This window comes from Clinocottus analis, unplaced genomic scaffold (assembly GCF_023055335.1).
Source record: "Clinocottus analis isolate CAN_PGR_092001 unplaced genomic scaffold, fCliAna1.0.p SCAF_16, whole genome shotgun sequence".
Classification (NCBI taxonomy): domain Eukaryota; kingdom Metazoa; phylum Chordata; class Actinopteri; order Perciformes; family Cottidae; genus Clinocottus; species Clinocottus analis.
The window spans coordinates 10,196,950-10,215,366 of NW_027175887.1; the positions used below are offsets into that span (position 1 = coordinate 10,196,950).

The 18,417-nt window shown below is 40.5% G+C and overlaps 1 protein-coding gene across 7 annotated transcripts in view; it reads left to right on the forward strand.

The window, feature by feature from the left end:
* LOC137786873 (heat shock protein 75 kDa, mitochondrial-like) overlaps nt 1-18,417 on the forward strand; it is a 45,627-nt gene that overhangs the window by 2,716 nt on the left and 24,494 nt on the right. For all 7 annotated transcript variants that reach the window (XM_068579003.1, XM_068578994.1, XM_068578997.1 and 4 more), the window contains exons 2-5: nt 9,815-10,431; nt 15,342-15,497; nt 16,521-16,773; nt 17,902-18,015. In XM_068579003.1, coding sequence (XP_068435104.1) covers nt 9,815-10,431; nt 15,342-15,497; nt 16,521-16,773; nt 17,902-18,015 — 1,140 coding nt within the window. The remainder of the gene's footprint in view (nt 1-9,814; nt 10,432-15,341; nt 15,498-16,520; nt 16,774-17,901; nt 18,016-18,417) is intronic.

An 18,417-nucleotide genomic window follows, 5' to 3' on the forward strand; every position in this document is an offset into this window, starting at 1 on the left:
AGTAACAGGACAGGGTCTTAAGAGTAAAGCTGCAGCTAACTATTTTTTTTGTCGATTAAGCTGTCATCTACTAATTGTCTATAAAATCCTACATGGCATCCATAAAATGAAGGCATAACCCAAAACTTTCCCCCCCTGTGTCCTGGGTGACGTCTTGAAATGTTTTGTTTGGCCAACCTATTCAGTCCTAATCCCGAAGTAAAAACAAGTCCATTTGGACTTATTCTCCCAAACGTTCAGGCTGATCATTCGCCGTCGTGAATAACGGCTATCAGACATGACGTTATATTCACTTCACCCCGTTCGCTGTGTGTGTGGAGGAGCAGCATGAGCCTTGACCACGGAGAAACTCCCGACACGGATTGTGCAGACAAGTGGACAGTATCAAGCTCTCAAAAAGAGTGCTGGGCTAACAAGCAAATTTTATATTGAGCCCAAATGATGGAATTACAATTTCCAGGTCCCTCGCGTGGTACCATGGGCCCCAAAAAGAATTGCATCGGGAAAGAGATGTCTGTAACTCAGCGGCTACTTCAATATATCCCAACTTCCCAGTGCGAACACTTAAAAAAAGTTAAGTGCACTCGTGCGAATGAGCCTGATGCTGTGTTCACACGGAACGCGACAAAATTTGATCGCACGACCAGATTACATGCAAAGTCAATGAACAGCTGCGTAGACGCGATTTTTCTGGCGAGCGACGCGACAGACACGTTTGACACGACACGAACAGCGGGTTTGCCGCAGGGCGAACAGAGCGTTGGACGCGACAGCTTGTCGCGCAAGGTGAAATTTCCCAACTCCGGCGACAAAAACGCGTGAGTCACAGTTGCGTCAGCCAATCGGCGTTGAGATGTTCCGCTCGTCACCGCCATCCTGTCGTTGAATCAAACTACTGCCGGTGATAGAGATGTTAGCGACTGTCATTCAGACACTGTTGTGGGACTACGGATCATATTATGAACCCAGACACGATAGAGTTTGATGTTCTGATGTATGTGGAATTTAAAGAAGTATAAAGCAGAACTAGTGGTTATTTCCATGGTGGATGGCGGCTAGTTACCGTTGTAGTAAGCTTGACGCAGTTCCTGGAGTCGGTGAATTTCACAGAGCTGTGTGCGGCTACAGATGCTTTTATGAACCCAAACATGAGGGCGTTTGATATTCCCACGTTTTTGTGACTTCCACAAGTATAAAGCAGAACTAGTGCTTATTTCTTCCATAGTTTATAGCGTAAAAGATCGTTATTTTCCCAGGTAAAAGCTACGGAGATAAGCCACGACCTGTTCTGGCGGCTCGATTAGTCATGCGGCGTCTTTTTTTTGTCGCGCGACACAACTGACACGGTAGACGTGACGTGAAAAATTTTGCCGCGTTCGGTGTGAACACAGCATAGAACGAGGCTGGACCAAGAACTGAAAGGCGGGTTAAAGAAAATGCGAGTTCACTTGCTTTATGGGCTCCATAATGCAGAATATGTTATTTTCATATGCATTTTACACTCAAGTCAAACTTTTTGCTTCGTGGTGGTTACTTCGATGGTGGATGGCGGAAATAGTAACTGTTTTAACAGAGAAAAGCCACAGAGATAAGCCTCGCCCCCTTTCTGAAAACCTGCTGTTAATTCTGGCATCAGGTTGGCTAAAAATGTTTGTGACATTCTTATGTTAACAAACACACAACTGACTATCGAGGATCATGTCCATATATATTGTAGGACAAGACGAAAAAAATCAATACAGCATCGGATTGCGATATTGTGTCAATACACGGAAGCCAATTATCAATCTTTTATGTAATCAATAATGGGAAGTATCGGAGAGAAAAATGAGAAATGTGCTGTCTGCATGTAAATCAAACGTCTGGACTTCCTGCCGCTTATAGCGTTGCCGCTCACACAGCTGATGCACGCCGCACAGGACGACATCTGCGACACGGTGTTGGTTGAAGACGTTAAAAAAAGAGCATCAGGCGGCCGCGTTAACTGGCGACTTCTGGCCGAAAGACATTCACTAAGACACCAATTAACACAGCCGCCTGTTAATCTGTAACACCGTCATCCCAACGCAGTTCCGAGAGAAGTCGGCAAAATTCCTACATATAATATTATGAACCCAGACACTTGATGCTCCGACATCGTTGGGATTTCCACAACAAGTAGAAAGCAGAATTGGGGTTATTCTCATGGTGGATGGCAGAAATGAAAACTCTTTGCACGGAGATAAGCCCCGCCCCCTCTCCGGTGCGTGAAGCTCAAATGAGGTATCAGGTGCAACATTTATGAATGTTTTGGTCTGTACGTATCGCAATATCGTGATTATCGTACCGTGATATCGTATTGTGGGACCCCTGGTGATTCCCACCCCTAGTAGTTATTGTGATCAACCTATAGTGATATAAAACAAACACCAGAAACTGACGCAAGAGAACGGTGGGTATTTTTACTGACTGGATTATATAAGTAAATTGACTAATTGTTGCAGCTTTACTTAAACGTCTCAATGAGCGTCTCAAGTATGTGTACTTGCTGGGTACTAAACATAGCTTTGTTGGTGTCATCGATGCAGTAGCTAGCACCTTCATTAGTAAAAAATAATAGACCTTCTGATTTCAGTGAAGTCAGTTTTTGGATCGCACCACCACAGCCTCTTAACTCATCTTCTATAGACTGTAAAAACTGGTGCAACTGCTTAATTTAAATTACAGTGGGTATCAGAAACATCTGTCTGCCACTTAGAAACCGCTAAGAAAGTGAAGTTTCTTTGTTCAGCCTGTCACTTCATCAGTGGCTGCATTATTTAGCCGACAGTCCGCAATCTTCAGTCGAGGTAGCTCATCTTGTCAGAGGGGTGACAGGAGCTTTCCTACACCAAGACCAACTCCTCCCACACCGCTGCTCCCTTTCTGTCTCAGTTGACATACACACGTACAAACGCATGTATTCGGTAAGTCATTGCTCAGTGTCTCTTGTAGACCTGCTCTCTTGGAAGTCCTGGGTGCAGTTCAGGCTCTTAAGTACATTCAGACAATTTTTAAGTGCCAGGCTGCAGATGGGAGGATAAGTACATTTTGTTGAAAAAGCCTTAATTCTGAGCAGATCTGTGAACCTGTAGCTTGCAGGTTTTTTCTTGTGCACACTCCACAATTACATGTACTTGGTTTCTTTGAATTGGAAGTTTACTTAATGAATGAAGGGAATCAGAGATTGTGTGCTAGGCATACATCTCCAAAGACTGATTGATTTTGGGTAGCATGTGGATGTTACTATACAGTTTTTCGTCTGACCTGTAGATAGCTAATCCAGGGAATTTCATATTTTAACTCCCCCTTAATAAAATAAAGATCAAGTATTGGATTGCTTTTTAGATTCAGTACATAATGGCAATTATTTCTTTTTAAAATGATTTATAGGATTATCATGACAATTAACCCTAGTTTGGCTGACTTAGTCATGTCGGTTATTGGTAAAGCCTTTCCATTATTGGTCGTCTGACGGATAGCAAAGATGCTTCTCTTTGCCACATCCAGCCCACTGCTCACTAAACTGTCGCTCACAGCCACAGATTAGCAGCCTGTCTTTGATGTTTATGTTAATGTGTGACAATTCTTTACGGTGCTGTGGTCTCATGTCAGTATGTGCTTGCGCCTCTGGCCGCAGGCCAATACAGGGCTTGTTTTCATTTGTGTGGCTCTGTGGGCAAATCAGCACCAAAGATGAGAAATGGGCAGTCTCTACCCGCCCTACTGTTCACCTGGCGGGGTTTCCTTTTCCTTTGTCTGGCATGTGTGTAAGATCACCAACCCCTGGTTGAGTATTATTCAGCTACATTAGTATTAGCTGGCGTCAAGTGTTGAAACGTTGCCTTCCACCAGCATGGCAAAGCAGTGGCAGACAGTATTTTGGATCTGGCCAATGTGTCAACTGAGGTGGAACTGATTGAGATGATGAGAGCGGCGGGTGGCAGTGGATGCCATCCAAACAGCCCTGGATTGCAACCCACCTCACCTCTACCTCTTTCCTCCCACCGCGCCCAACTTTAGTCACACGGCCCCAAGATGCTCACATCCTCTGGAAATAGACTGTAAATTTCAGTGTCTGACTGCAAGAACCAAATAAAGCCGTTTCCGCCCTCTCAGATAGTGTAACTATAGAAAATGTTTTTTCTTGTCATTTTCTCTGAATAGCTGTGGTCTTCATACACACTGTGCAGCAAATCACTGCAGCCCCAGCTTTACAAGTGCCACTAATTCTATACATCTTGAAGTAATCAAAGCTCCTCTTATAAAGCTCCATATTAAAAGTTTTACAAATGTACTGCCAATCAAATGTGTGGAAAATGCTGGGTTCCCTCAGTTTTTAAATGAGGCATGAAATCTTATGTTAATTTTACCAGTCTGATGGTAAGATGATGTATCCATCAAGGTCTCCCTTTTTTAAAAAAAATTTTTTTAACTTTTAAAAATGATTGTTTAGTACCAATCAGTTTAAAAGTAATTAGAAATATTAAAAAGCTGCTGAAAACTCAGGAATGGCTTTCCACTGAAAAGAAAATAGCTGGTCCACCTTTAAAAGTCACCCCACCCGAAGTGACCTAGAGCCACAGTTGACTCTGGTGAAACTGTTAGCAAAACTAATTGATGTGGTGTAGACTTACTGTGAAGGATGATTGATTTTGGAAAAACAAAATACCATTTAGCGCTATACCTCAGAACACTGTTATTGTATTTCTCAACACTGAAGTTTTTTTTTTTTAAGCACATTGTTTAGGTGTCAGTATGGTCTGGTTTTGAAGTAATATCACTACTTTTTGTAGCTGCGTCGAATTGTTGTGTCTAAGCCGAAAAATATACCAAATGCTTTTTGTAGAGATGACTGATTGCAATTGTGTTGGCCAATTTCAAATCCAATTTTCTTTTGAAGAACTATTTGTAAAACTATTTTGTGCGTGCCTGCGTGCGCGCGTGCGTGCGTGGCACCCATTTTAGGGGATATAATTTTGTGTTTTTAACTTAATTAGATCATTCTGGTACACTTTTATATAAAAATTAAGAGAATTCATATGAGCAATATGTTTTCTTGTAAACAATTTTATGTTTTCTAAGCTGTCTTTCACTTTCCAAGCCAAACTAAAGCCGGTCACCCTGCACCGCTGTGGAGTATATGCGCATGAAGAGGGCCAAGCCAGCCCACCCGTTGAGCGTAAAGATATTTTCAGTTCATTATAAAAACCTGCTGGTACAAGATAGACTTGTAAGCCTCCCCAGTCGAGGTCATTAATGAGAAACGCTAACTCTAATTGACAACAAAGCTCCAGAACAACTTTTTTTCGCCACTGTTCTGAAAAATAGTTCTCGTCGTTCTGAAGTCTAGCAGCTCTGTCGGTCTGTACTCAAGCACCACAGTTCTTATAGGTTTTTGCCAACACTTCTTAGCCTAGCATGTTAGTATGCTAACATTCGCTGGTTGGCGCAAAACATGAACTACAGCTGTCGCTGATTTGAATTTTAAGAGTTTAGTAGGTATCAAGTCATAAACCAAAATATTTGACAAACTACAGGTAATTGATCGAGCAAGAGCAAAAGCAAAAGTGATCACTAGATTCATTACAATTCATTCTGATTTCTCATCGAAATTTCATGGCAAGCCAACCAATAGCTGATGACTCAGAACCAGGCCTAAAGTTGCATAATTTAATGGGCAAGGCCACTTTGGTATTGTCAATTGTTTAAGGACTCAAAGGCCATATGCCAGGGCAGCAAGGCCATCAAATGAGAAAAATAATGCATATAACTTCAGGGTGAAGCATACTTTAATCATGTATAGGTGCTAATATAAGTTTTTACAAACATTTACAAATGATTGGTATTTAAAAATCACAAGTTACATGTACGTTATGTATAATTATTTTGTACAGTGTCAAACCTACACAACCAACTCAGTTTTCCAGTGGTTCACACCTGGTTTGGAGTCACACCCAGAACTGGTTATGTGCTAAGCTTCACTTGTAGGGTTGTTATGGTATATTGGTATCGTGGTATGCCGTGGTAATGAAATTGGCAGATATTCTACCGTGTGATTGGATTATGTATGGTATTGCCATAAGTGTGTCTGTGTGCATGCATGAATGCGTGCATGCGTAAGTTGTAGGCACAGGCGGGAGTAGTTGTGTAACAGAATTGTCGATCCGTACGGATCTGTGGATGCAGTTTAACGTTAGATTGTAATGCATCATTAAAACAAACTATATATATATATATATGTATATGTATATGTGTGTGTGTGTGTGTGTGTGTGTATATGTGCGTGTATGTATGTGCGTGTATGTATGTGTATAGTTAGTTACTGTCCAGAGTCTCATAATATTACAACCCTCTCCCTTAATTTTACTCTATAAAAATACATAATCGCAATTAAAAAGCACTGGGGTCCAAAATACCTATTTACTAAAGGCAAAAAATATGTATTTACTAAAGGCAAAAAATATGTATTTACAAAAGGCACGAAGAAACCGGCTATCGGTTGCGGCAGCGCGAGTGAAGGATCAAGTCCTCTGTGGCTGCAGGGTATATGATTTTCGAAAGGGCATTAAGGCCAAACAGAAGGGCAAAAACGTACATGGCCGCTGTGGCTGCTGGTGAAATTCCTGCCCTTCTCTGAACTATAAATGTCAACTTCGTGGTGGCCCTGGATTAAAATCAGGCAATCCACAGGAGACCATAAATTATTCAAAATATCTTTGGAATCTATACATTTCTTTAAAAGTTTTGACCAAAGTGTTATCCCCAAAGACCGACATTGCTAACCTCAGAGCCGCTCATGTTACTAAAACGAATGATAAAAGCTGAGGCAGTTAACTGTGTTTAAACAAATTAATTCTTGAGGTTGCAAACATGTTGCGCTTTTGAAAGGCAATACAAGTGAAATTGCAAGCTCAAAGTAAAGACACTGTTATATTTCCTAAGATAATGTTTGTTATCTGAGATTGTTATCTTAACAATTTTATACCTGAGAGAGATAGTTTTTTTTCTCATACTGGCCATAGTGCACCTTATTATCTCTTAGTTTGTTTTTCCAAGACTACTATTTTGCAGCTTACTGCTAGATGTTAAATGCTGCACACAGACTACTTTCCCCATGTTTAGCCTGGTCCATTACAAATCTAAAATGTCCCTTCAGCATTGCCATGATAGCATAGCAACTTTGCTCCCTCTCGCTTGGGGACAGATGGGGGGAGCATCTCACATCTCCATCTCCATCCTAACTCTCTCTGACTCTGGTAAAGCAGCAACAGTCTGCTGCACAGCCTGTTATTATCTCTCAGACTGAAGAGTCTAATTGGAGATGTTCATGTTGCTGTTGAAAAGCTTCGGGTGAATTACAACCGGCAGCAGCCATGTCCTCTTCAGGTGAGAATAGTGTGACTCAAGTGTTGGGATTCTGTGGTTAGTAGATGCTTCAGTATCTTGGCGTGTGATTGCTCGCTGCTGGATATGCTCATCATACTCTTGTTGTAAAAGACGCTAATTCAAATTGTATCCTCATCCTTTTGAAAAGAGTAGCCATGCTCAAGTCTCTTTCTCTCCTTCAGCTAGCTTTTTCTCACCGCTGTATCCTCTCCATCTTAACTTGTGTGGTTTCAATCTTGTTACTGAATAGTTCTCAGGCAAGGCACAGGTGCTTGCTCTCAACTGTGCACCGTTCATGTCTCTCGCGCTACTCTGAGACTTGTTGCATTAACTTTGTGCGGTTAAAGGTGGTCAGTCATAATTAAGCGCTCATTAATTGCACTATAATTTATCGATGAGGGTTGGATATGTGTTCATCCTTAAGTGGCCCCAGATACTGAGCTCGGCGTGTGTGAGGGTGTGGCACTTGCACCCTTGCGTGAAGGAACTTCGCATAGAGGTGTGACTTAAACGGCAACCCTCCATTAATTTTCTATTCATGTGTACTTGTTTACTTTCACACCCACAATAGTGTTCAGTTACAGCACACTTTTGTCGTTAACTGAGCTTTTTCAGTGTACAGTCGTCCCTTGTTTATTGCGGGGGATACGTTCCAGTGGGCTTTATTTTTTTTTACAATTATTATACATGTTTTAAGGCCGTAAAACCCCTAACCACACACTTTTATACACTTTTCTCAGACAAGCATTAACATTTTCTCACATTTCTCTTATTTAAACACCCTCAAAGTTTTGCGGATTTAAAAAAAACACCCGAATATGTTTAACGAATGTCATTTTAATGATTAATCTTTGAGGTCCTCTGACCGCGCCTCTTTGTCCGGGAGCTGCTCCGCTGACTTTTTATCCGGGCGTATTCTGTCCTGTACAGGAGACACTGCACGGAGGAGATTGATTGACAAGGTGTACAGTACAGTCCCTTAGCTTAATAAGGGCGCAGAACACGATGCGCGTTCATACTGTACACTGTAAAAAAAAAAAGCAACAAAAAAAATCTGCGAGTCTGCGAAAGGTGAACCGCGATATAGCGAGGGACGACTGTACTGCATTTACATTCTTCTATGTATGCAAAGGCACCACATTTCTACAAGTTATGTGCTAGGTTTTCAAAATGTGCACTGAAAGGTAACCATGTTTTTCAGTACGGGATTTTAGCTGAAAATGTTATACACATATTTCCAGAACTGCACCTGTGCTGTTAAGCACAGTGGTTCTCTACCTTTTTTTTAGTGATGTACCGGCTGTGTAATATTTTTTCAGCCAAGTTCCAGGGCAGAGTATTTTTGATTTAAAAAAAAGATGTAATACACAGCATCGTGCCATTAGTGTCTGATTTTAATATAAAATACATGAAATCCAGTTCATAGACTTACACCTATAGTTTATTGAATAACTAAGGATTTTTGAATGATGCTTATTTTAAATCTGATTATTTTTTTTACATCTCACATACCCCCAGGGTTTCACGTACCCCCATTTGATAACCACTGTTTTAGTGTATTATACTGTCACATGCCGAATGAGCCTGCAGACTCTCTTAAGGTGGTGGGACTTTTAAGGTGGCTCACCAGAGTTTAACCCGAGTTAAAGCCAACACACCTGCAAGTGTAACCTGAGTGGGGGAAGCTTTGTGCGCTGCGTCACGGTGTCAGATTTTTGCCTGTGTTCTAAGCGAGGGCTCATCTGCATACATGTACCTGTGTGTGGAAACACGTAGCCGGTGTGTTATTTATATATCCATTTATTTATTTAACAGCTAACAGTTTACTGTAAGGCTATGGGGTGTATACTGTATGTCTCTATTACTTATTTATTATACAATAATATCTTATTTGAGATTTCAGGGGTAGCACGTCTTCCGCTGCATTATACAGTGACATAGCCTACAGTTTGTCAAAGTAAAATTAACTTAGAGATTTATTCATCTATCTTAAGCCACATTTTTGATGATGGATAAATCAAGGGAACATACACCACTTTACTGTCGGAAACAATTAGTGCTTTTGGAAATTTAGAGCTTCTGTCACATGTAATGTAAAATTGCTTTTAAGTCGCGATCACAATGTTGGGTTCAGTGGTTGACTGTTATTGACCTATATCTTATTAGTGGTTCTTTGTCCCTTTTTCCTAACCTTTATGACCAGTACAAAGCAATGCCATGTTACAGTTGGACCTTAACATCAAGGGTAATTGGCTGATTATAATAATTGAATGTCTTCTATTTCGCTCTTGAAACAAATACATTAGTTCCTCTGTACTTTGTGGTTTACAGCTTGTTCTGGTATTCTTTTAAAGAGGAATAGCTGGTGATGAAGACTAAATTGTATTTCCCTGTTTCTCTTTTGCAGATCTTGTGTCTCTCTTTGACCTGGAAAACGACCTTCCAGATGAGCTCATCCCCAATGGAGACCTGGGAATGGGAATGCCCTCTAATGGTGGTCCAGGTGGAGGGGGGCCTGGTCTCAACTCCATCGTCCCTGATGCAGCTGCCAAACACAAGCAGCTCTCTGAGCTTCTGCGACCAGGAAGCTCCTCCATCTTGGGAGGGGTTCTCAACTCTGCCGGTCCGCAACAGGGAGGCATGGTGGGAAACCAGCTCGGTGCTGTGCTTGGTAAAAGTCCACTTGGGCAGGGTTCTCCCAATCACCAGTCTCCCCAGGGCCAGAAAGGAGGTAACACTGGTGGACAAGGCAATGGGGGCATGAGCTTCAACCAGGCCATGTTGAACAGTGTGCAGGGCCATGGGGTCATGGGCCAGACGGGACAAGTGATGAATGGGGCTCTGGGACCAGCAGGCCGGGGCAGACCTGGCATGCAGTACCAAGGCCAAGGAATGCAGGGAGCACAAGTGGGTGCTGGATCTGGTGTTGGTGGCAGTGTGCTGGCAGAGACTCTCACCCAAGGAGGGCCACAGTTGGGTGCACACAACTCATTGAATGCTCAGCAAGCTGGAAACATGAATAAGGTGAGGTTACAAATTCAGCTTAATTGGTCCCACAAGTCGTTTGCAAAGCAAAGTGCAAGACAGACACATAGAGCTTGCAAAATCATAAAAATCAGTTGAGCACATAAATATCTAATCACTGCTCATGTTACATTTTTATATTGAATGTTCATATGTCCAGATTTCTCTTATTCACATTTTAAATTAAAAGTATTGAATGAATCCTTGCAGCAGATTTATCAAAATCTTTAAATTATAATTCATCTTTACCAAACAGAGCCTGAACGCTTCACAATTTAACCAACTGTTTCCCTTACCATTATATATTAGGGGTTTACCCAATACAAACTAAATGGCCTCATGTTATTGATCTTATCCACACAACGGCATGTCATTTCTGTCTCTACATAGTCGTGCATTTACAACTCTCTGCTATCGGTATCGCGCATGACGGGGTTAGGTTAAAAAGAACAGACGCAAGCATCAGGGACTGTGTACAACAGAACCTCAGAAATGTTTGATTCTACAAACTGCTGCTTTACTGGACGACAGGTCATCATTAATATCAACTGGGAGAGCTTTGTTCCAACAAGCCAAGGATGGTCGGCAAAAGCTTGTGCACTCATGTCTCCCCTGACCACTCTGGTAGCCGCGCCTCGTTAAGTCCTGCCTTGTTGAGTCCCGCCTCCATGCACTCTACATGCAGGCAACATGAGAGGGAGTGGAGCAATGCGCTCTGATCTGCGCTCAATTTAATAAAGTATTGACTCTAAAAATGTGAAAAATCATATTGTTTTTAACGTACAAGTACGGTGCAATCTTTTTTAGTATCACTCAACCCTAATCTCAACGGCGATTGGCTTTCGCAACTCGGCGTCACACAAATTCTTCGCCCAAGTTTAAATATTTAAAATTGTGCGAATGAGGCAAATGTTTTGCGTTGAGTCATTTGCGCCATGTTTTTTCGTGCCATTCGAGCCCGTTGGAAATTAGCATTGTTCGCAACGCAGCATAAGCTACCCTATATCTTGCTTGTCCTCAGTTATCTCCCCCTCACAATAACCTGATTTATTCTTCTACCTGGGTCTTCAGTAAGAAGCAATCACCGAGTTTATGTGGTTGAATCTGTAGTCAAGTGCATCTGTTTTTGTGTGTCTACAACTTAGCCCACCAGATAGTTTTGATACCAGATGTGGTTATTACCTCATTCCTATGCCTTACACATCTGACAACAAACGATAAAAATGCAACAATAACTGCAGTTGAGTGATGATAGTACTACACATCTAAGCTTTGTTATTATGATTTGTGAATGAAAAGTACTTAACATGACAGGCTTCATTATGAAGACTTACTATGAAGTGCTCAATTTCAGAAAATGTTTCCCTGTGACTAAGATTCTTGGAGCTTTGTGGTTTGACAGGAAACCAAAGTTAAACCAGCACCCAAGTTCTCACTAAGATTATTTCAACAGACATTGCCACATGAAACAAGCCTCTTGTCTCCCATACAAACATATAGACCTTAAGCTCTGCCCTACAACTGTGTGTGTGTGTGTGTGTATGTATATATATGTATATATGTATATATATGTATGCATATATGTATATATATATATGCATATATGTATGCATATATGTATATATATATATGCATATATATATGCATATATATGCATATATATGTATATATGTATATATATATGTATATATGTGTATATATGTATATATATATGTATATATGTGTATATATGTATATATATATGTATATATATGTATGCATATGTATATATATATATGTATATATATGTATGCATATGTATATATATGTATATATATATATGTATATATATGTATGCATATGTATGTATATATATATATATATATATATATATATATATATATATATATATATATATATATATATATATATATATATATATACTGACTCAAAAACAAGTTGCTTGATGTGTGACTGTGTAATGGTGAGTTATTTTATATTTCATACAATACTGAACCAAATTCCTTTACATTACATTGAGATGCCAGGATTGTGTTTAACGTTTGATGAAAATGTAATATTTACCTTTATTTGGTCTTCAGATCCACATGGGACCAAAATGCGGGAGGGTGATGCATTTCTTTTTTAGTTTAGAGCAGGAGAAATGTATGTGGCTTCACTGTGCATTAACGTATATGTCCTTTCTTTAAAGTGACAAATTATACAACAAATATTTGGCTTCCTATTGACAATGTTGGATATCGCAAAAAAAATCTGATCTGTTACAATATTCTCTCTATTATTATCTTCTGTATGGTCATATTAATTACCATTTTTACGGCTCCATTTTGTTTTTACTTGTGTAAATGTGCTGCATTTTTTTCTCTGTATTGCCTAACGAGCAGCACAGCTGCAACAATAATACAATGCATAAACGGCTTAAATCGATCATTTACTGCCAGCTTCAAAACGGGTAACTCTCTCCAGTTCACCGGCCTGCGAGAGTTATCGGCCACAATGTGGAATGAATTGTCGTGGACACGTGCAGCCGCTTTCCCAATGCGTCTCTTAGTTTAGCTACCAAGGTGTCAGCTGTCATTGTTTTCACCGTGTATATGGTAAACGTTGATCATGAAGTTAGCAGTATTGTCATAGCTGTGAACGTAGTGGTGCAGTGTGTTTACAGTTAAGGCTCCTCAAGACCATAGCTGATTTCACATGTCTGAGTCATGAGTTTTTACCAAAATTATTAAAATAAAATGTTTTAATATTTCTTTAACTTTAATTAATTAATTTAGTTTTGTCAGTTACCGGTCAAATGGTTTATTCAGGCAATGATCTCTTGCAGTTCACATATTCTTGTTACTAGTTGTTTCATAATTCTTTTCTTGCTTCTGCTTATTGGCCAATCTAAGTACTAGACTTTCGCAATTGGTGAAACATTGCAAGTTCTTGAATATAGATTTGGGAAGAATACAGGTTTTACAGTGTGGTGATGGTTGCTGTTTGTTTAAGAGCCTTTCGGACGGAAAGATTTAATTCACATCTTAAAATGAAAATATTTATTTATTGTATAATAATTCTTTTGGTCCTGCAAATGTGGTCAACAGTTTGTACTATAAATGCATTCAATGCCTGCAAACAATTGTAAATTGGTTGGTTAACTTATGTAGCATTAGCTAAAACAATCATTTCTTCAATAACTGTTCTATTACAACAATGTGTTTGAATTCAGTTATTAGTTAAGCCGTCATTTTTTACAAACATCCTGGATGCTCCACTTGATATTTCCAGACTGTGATTGACTGACTCGTGAGACACCAGTCTCACCACCAAGCTGATAATGTGTTGTTGCAATAGCAAAAATGTTTAAGTGACCCAATTTTTGCAGCAATGCAATGTCCTTTTAGATGCTTTGCACTGTCTTGCGCCAATGATTTTTGCAAATAGGATATTCGTCTCTTTAAAAAATTCCTGGCCAGCTTAAGGCTACTAAAAAGCTCTACACATATGCAATTTATCCCCTTACTTTTTAAAGTGCATACACTTGGAAAAAGGTGGCGAAATGATAGCATAAGTTAAAGTTACATTGAGTAATCAATGCATCCCAAGTTCATACTCGTAGTCAGCAGATAGAAATAATGTACAGGTGAATAATAACCTGGGTCTTTTCTGGTTTCAGATGCTCATTGTTTTCGCTTTGCATTCTTTGCCACCATTCAAGTCTTTGTGTGCTAGTATTCACCCCCACAAACTCCCTTTTCTTCTCTCTCTTTACCTGGCATACGAGGTCTCACTCTGGGCCTTTGGCCTTTGATAATGGAGCAGTAAATCATCTTTAAGTGTTTTTGTTGGGGTGGGGGAGGAAGGTAAGAGAGGAAGGACCAGAAAAGGACATGCTAAAAAGAGGGGGGAAAACTAGAGGTCTACAGTGCTGTCCTCTTCCCCTGTGACAGTCTTGTAGTAAGTGCGGAACATCGAGTGGGAGAACCCGTGTGAGAGGACGATGAGGCCATGCTCATGTGTGAATGGGAGGGAGGCAGCAGGCGAGCATCTGTGTGTTTCTGTGCAGCGGAGCCTGGGAGGGGGAGGGGCAGGCGGCAGTGCAGTGCTCTGCTCAGCTGTTGAGCAAGCCGATCTTTCGCTCCATGTCCCCTCCCTTCTCTCTCTTTCTCTCTCTCTCTCTGCTGGGCTGGGCTTGCTCGGTCTGCCTGAGCACTACAGAGCACTGCTGGCAGTCGGGAACCTCCGCGAAGCAAAGGCTGCTGCTGCTCATGGCCACCGTGCAGAAAGACAGGCAAGCAGCAGACAGATGCACGCTAAGGCCACTGGAATAGATTACATCACAGGGCCTGAAAAAGAAGCCAACCTTATTCCCTTAAGGATTATTGAGAAATACAATTTAAATTTCTTCATTTCAATTACAATTTTTTTGGGAAAGATTTTTGAACATATGAAAATTAATTTTACGTTTTAGTAATTTTTTCCCGAGAGACGTTGAGGAGTTTTAGGCTTACGATTTTGTGTTTTTATGACTTGTAATTTTCTTTTTGCAGTATGTAAAACAATCGGTGTACACACGTTATATTCTTCCTCTCCTCTCGACAGTTCAGTTGCTTGCACCAAGACAAGTCCATGTAACCTGCTCAAGGTCCAATAGTAAAGATATCCTCAAATTCCTTGACATTGTATAAGAATGGCCACAACCCATTTATAATCAAATTAAACACCCAAATCCCTTTCCTAAATGCTTTTCAATGCTTAGACAGTTGTATGTCCTACATAGGACAATAACACTTCATAATATTTGGACACCTCATTTTTTTAGATGGGACGTGTACTGTATGCATTCACACAGTCTCAGTTCATGTAAAAGATATCTACTGTGATGAAATTGTCTGACCTCCCTCTGTCCTGATTGTCTACTGAAGATGGGGATGTCAGGGGGTCCATTTGGCCAGCAGTACGGTCAGCAGATGGGGACAGCGGGGGTCAACGCCCAACAACTCCAGAACAAGACCGGCCTTTCCAACAACCTGCCCCAATTCCCTACCGAGCTGAAGGGAGCTGGAAGTGTGCCAAACCTGGTGAGTGTCACTTCTGAATCTTAAATCTGTCCCCGTTCCGTTTTCATATCTGTATTCACAATATGAATGTGTTGCACCTGTCTGCAAGGGGAAGATGTAGAGCAAAAGTATAGATGTGCATTAGGCATTGATAGTGTGAATATACTTTCAGGCTGGTCTGAACAGATTAAAATTACTTTAAGAACTGTGAGGGCTTTGCAGATATAATCTTCAAGTTACTGACTGGATCTCGAGTTTGGGTATTCCAGGTTTCTGCACAGTATTCAATTGCTGTTCCTTTTACAAAATACGATTTGTTTTGATGACAAACAAGCTGACTGGAAAGTGTCGCCAACGGGATCTTGCAACATGTTACTTGTACAATGCTAACGTGCTAGCCGTGCTTATGAGCCATGCAAAAGTTAACGATGACTAGAATTATAAATTGTGCATAACATGTCTGTCATTTGCAAACTGTTTTTTACCCAAAATGAAGCAAAATGCTATTGTTATCGTTCTTAGAAATAAAATCTTAATTGGCAGGTCGGACATTTAAAATGTTTTAATTGACGAAGAAGATTCATATCGGTGCATCTCTCATACTAACCCTGCTTACCGAAGGCCTCAGTCAGACCTAAACTTCAGTACTCTGTGCTTAAACACAGTAAGGAGTCTATGAAGGTAAACAGCCTGGAGCTATGCAAATCCGTTAGGACAGGAAATGGGTCTAATAAAGACGGGAAATGCCAGTCCCTCAATTTTAAGAAAAAAGTAAATAAGATTTGTAGATTTTCCTAATTTACCCTTTTGTTCTTCATGGTTTTAGTCTTCCTTTTCCTCTTTAGTTTGTATATTTACGTCCGATCCCTTTTTCTTCTCTGGTGTCTTCCTTTTCATTCCGTTATTTGTTTTTCTCTAAACATCAGAGTATTTGCCAATTCATTATCGGTATCTTTTTGGTTTTTACTCGAAACCCGGAAGTCTAAAATGAGGAAAGTCTGATATTCTGATCGGTACCTAACCTGTGTTTTGTATTGCAACCAGTCCCAGATGCAGCAGCAGGTAGCGTCGGTGGGCATGGTCCCCGGGTCCGGTGGCGGGTCAGCGGTCCCAACGGCTGACCCCGAGAAGCGTAAACTCATTCAGCAGCAGCTGGTCCTGTTGCTCCATGCACACAAGTGCCAGCGGCGGGAGCAGGCCAACGGGGAGGTGAGGGCCTGCACTCTGCCCCATTGCCGCACCATGAAGAACGTCCTCAACCACATGACCCACTGCCAGGCCGGCAAGTCCTGCCAGGGTGAGTGAAAGAAATAAAATGATAAAATACATCTTAAATCTAAATATTACATTTCTTGCGGACTTCTGTTTGAATGTGCCATCTGAAATTCATTTTTTCGCATATATTTATCTTTTGTCTATTAATCACTGAGAATTTGATCAAGATATTAACCCTGTTATGATTTATTATACAGATGAGGTAACTGTTGTGAGCCACCATAATCAGAGCCTGTGATTTGGGCATAATGCCAGTATTTTTAAACACCACAGGAACAGCTTAGCAAAAGGTGTTGATGACTTGTTTTACTTCAGTTCACCCAAACTCCCACGGCCTTCAGCTTTTCGTATAACCGCTCGCCAATCTGGTCCTTAGTAAAATTGTTTATTGATCTCCATGTGGTTGACGTCTGTTTAAGGAAGTTTTGTCAAATTTTCATCCTATATAAGTTAATAACCAAATGTCATTGGTGTTAGACAAGAGGCATTAATAAGATGAATTCAAAAAGATGAATGTTCTTTACCTGGTTGAACTTCTATTCAATAAGATCATAATGATGCTTGTGCTTCATAATATCACTTAAGTAGCATTGTTTCAGACATGGTAAAGCAATAAGCTCTTTGTGTTTCATTGCTTGAATAGTCAGGCTACCCTCTTGCCCCAGTGACTGACACCCGCATCAACATGAATTTAATATTTTTTTTAAACGCCTGTCATGATGGTTGTTCATTTCTTTGTCTACGCTTGGTTGCAAGCAGCTTCCCTCTGGACAGCTGTGGGTTAGTAAGGAGGTCATCCAAAGTTGATGAACTTTGAAATATGATATTTATACTGTGTATATGCTTAAATTAAATGCATTCATGTTTTTACATTCATGATGTACAGTATAATCACTTTTACATAGCTATTTGCACATTGTACTGAAGCAATGTTAATTGTTTTTCCTCCAATGTATTTGAGGTTGAGGTGGTGCTGTGATTGACCACTTAGTATATTAGTTAACACCAGTTGTACACATGTATATATATTGGTGTAGTATAAATTCGGTGTCTTTTAATCTGCATTTAAATTCTTAACTTTTAAAATGTGAGTTAGTGTTGACTTACCACACCTCACTCATGTCTCGGTTTCATTTTTATTTCTCCCCAGTGGCTCACTGTGCATCGTCCAGGCAGATCATCTCCCACTGGAAGAACTGCACGCGGCACGACTGTCCGGTCTGCCTGCCTTTAAAGAATGCAAGTGACAAGAGGAATCAGCAACGTGAGTATTTATCTTGTTAATTGTATATAAGTACGAAGCGCTGCGTGAAACCGGAGTCAAATTCCTGATTCTGAACTCCAACAGCTCCCCTTTGCTATTATTCATTCATGAAAATAAAAAAGTTAATAGAGAAAAAGATAAAATGCTACGATATTTTATTTAAGAAAACAAAACATCCATAAGATTGATAGATATGTACTAGCATGATAGTATGATATGTATAAGCTTGTAAACTGTTCAACAAAGCAGTTGACACTCAGCAGCAAGCCTCAAGTCAGTGTGTGTGGTATTCAGTGCTGCCACCTGCAGGTTGTGTCTCTCTACCAAAGCTCTGTACTGACGAAAGCTCAAACAGAGAGAGGATTCCTCTAGATGGGCTGGACCTGTAATTTGACACCCAGG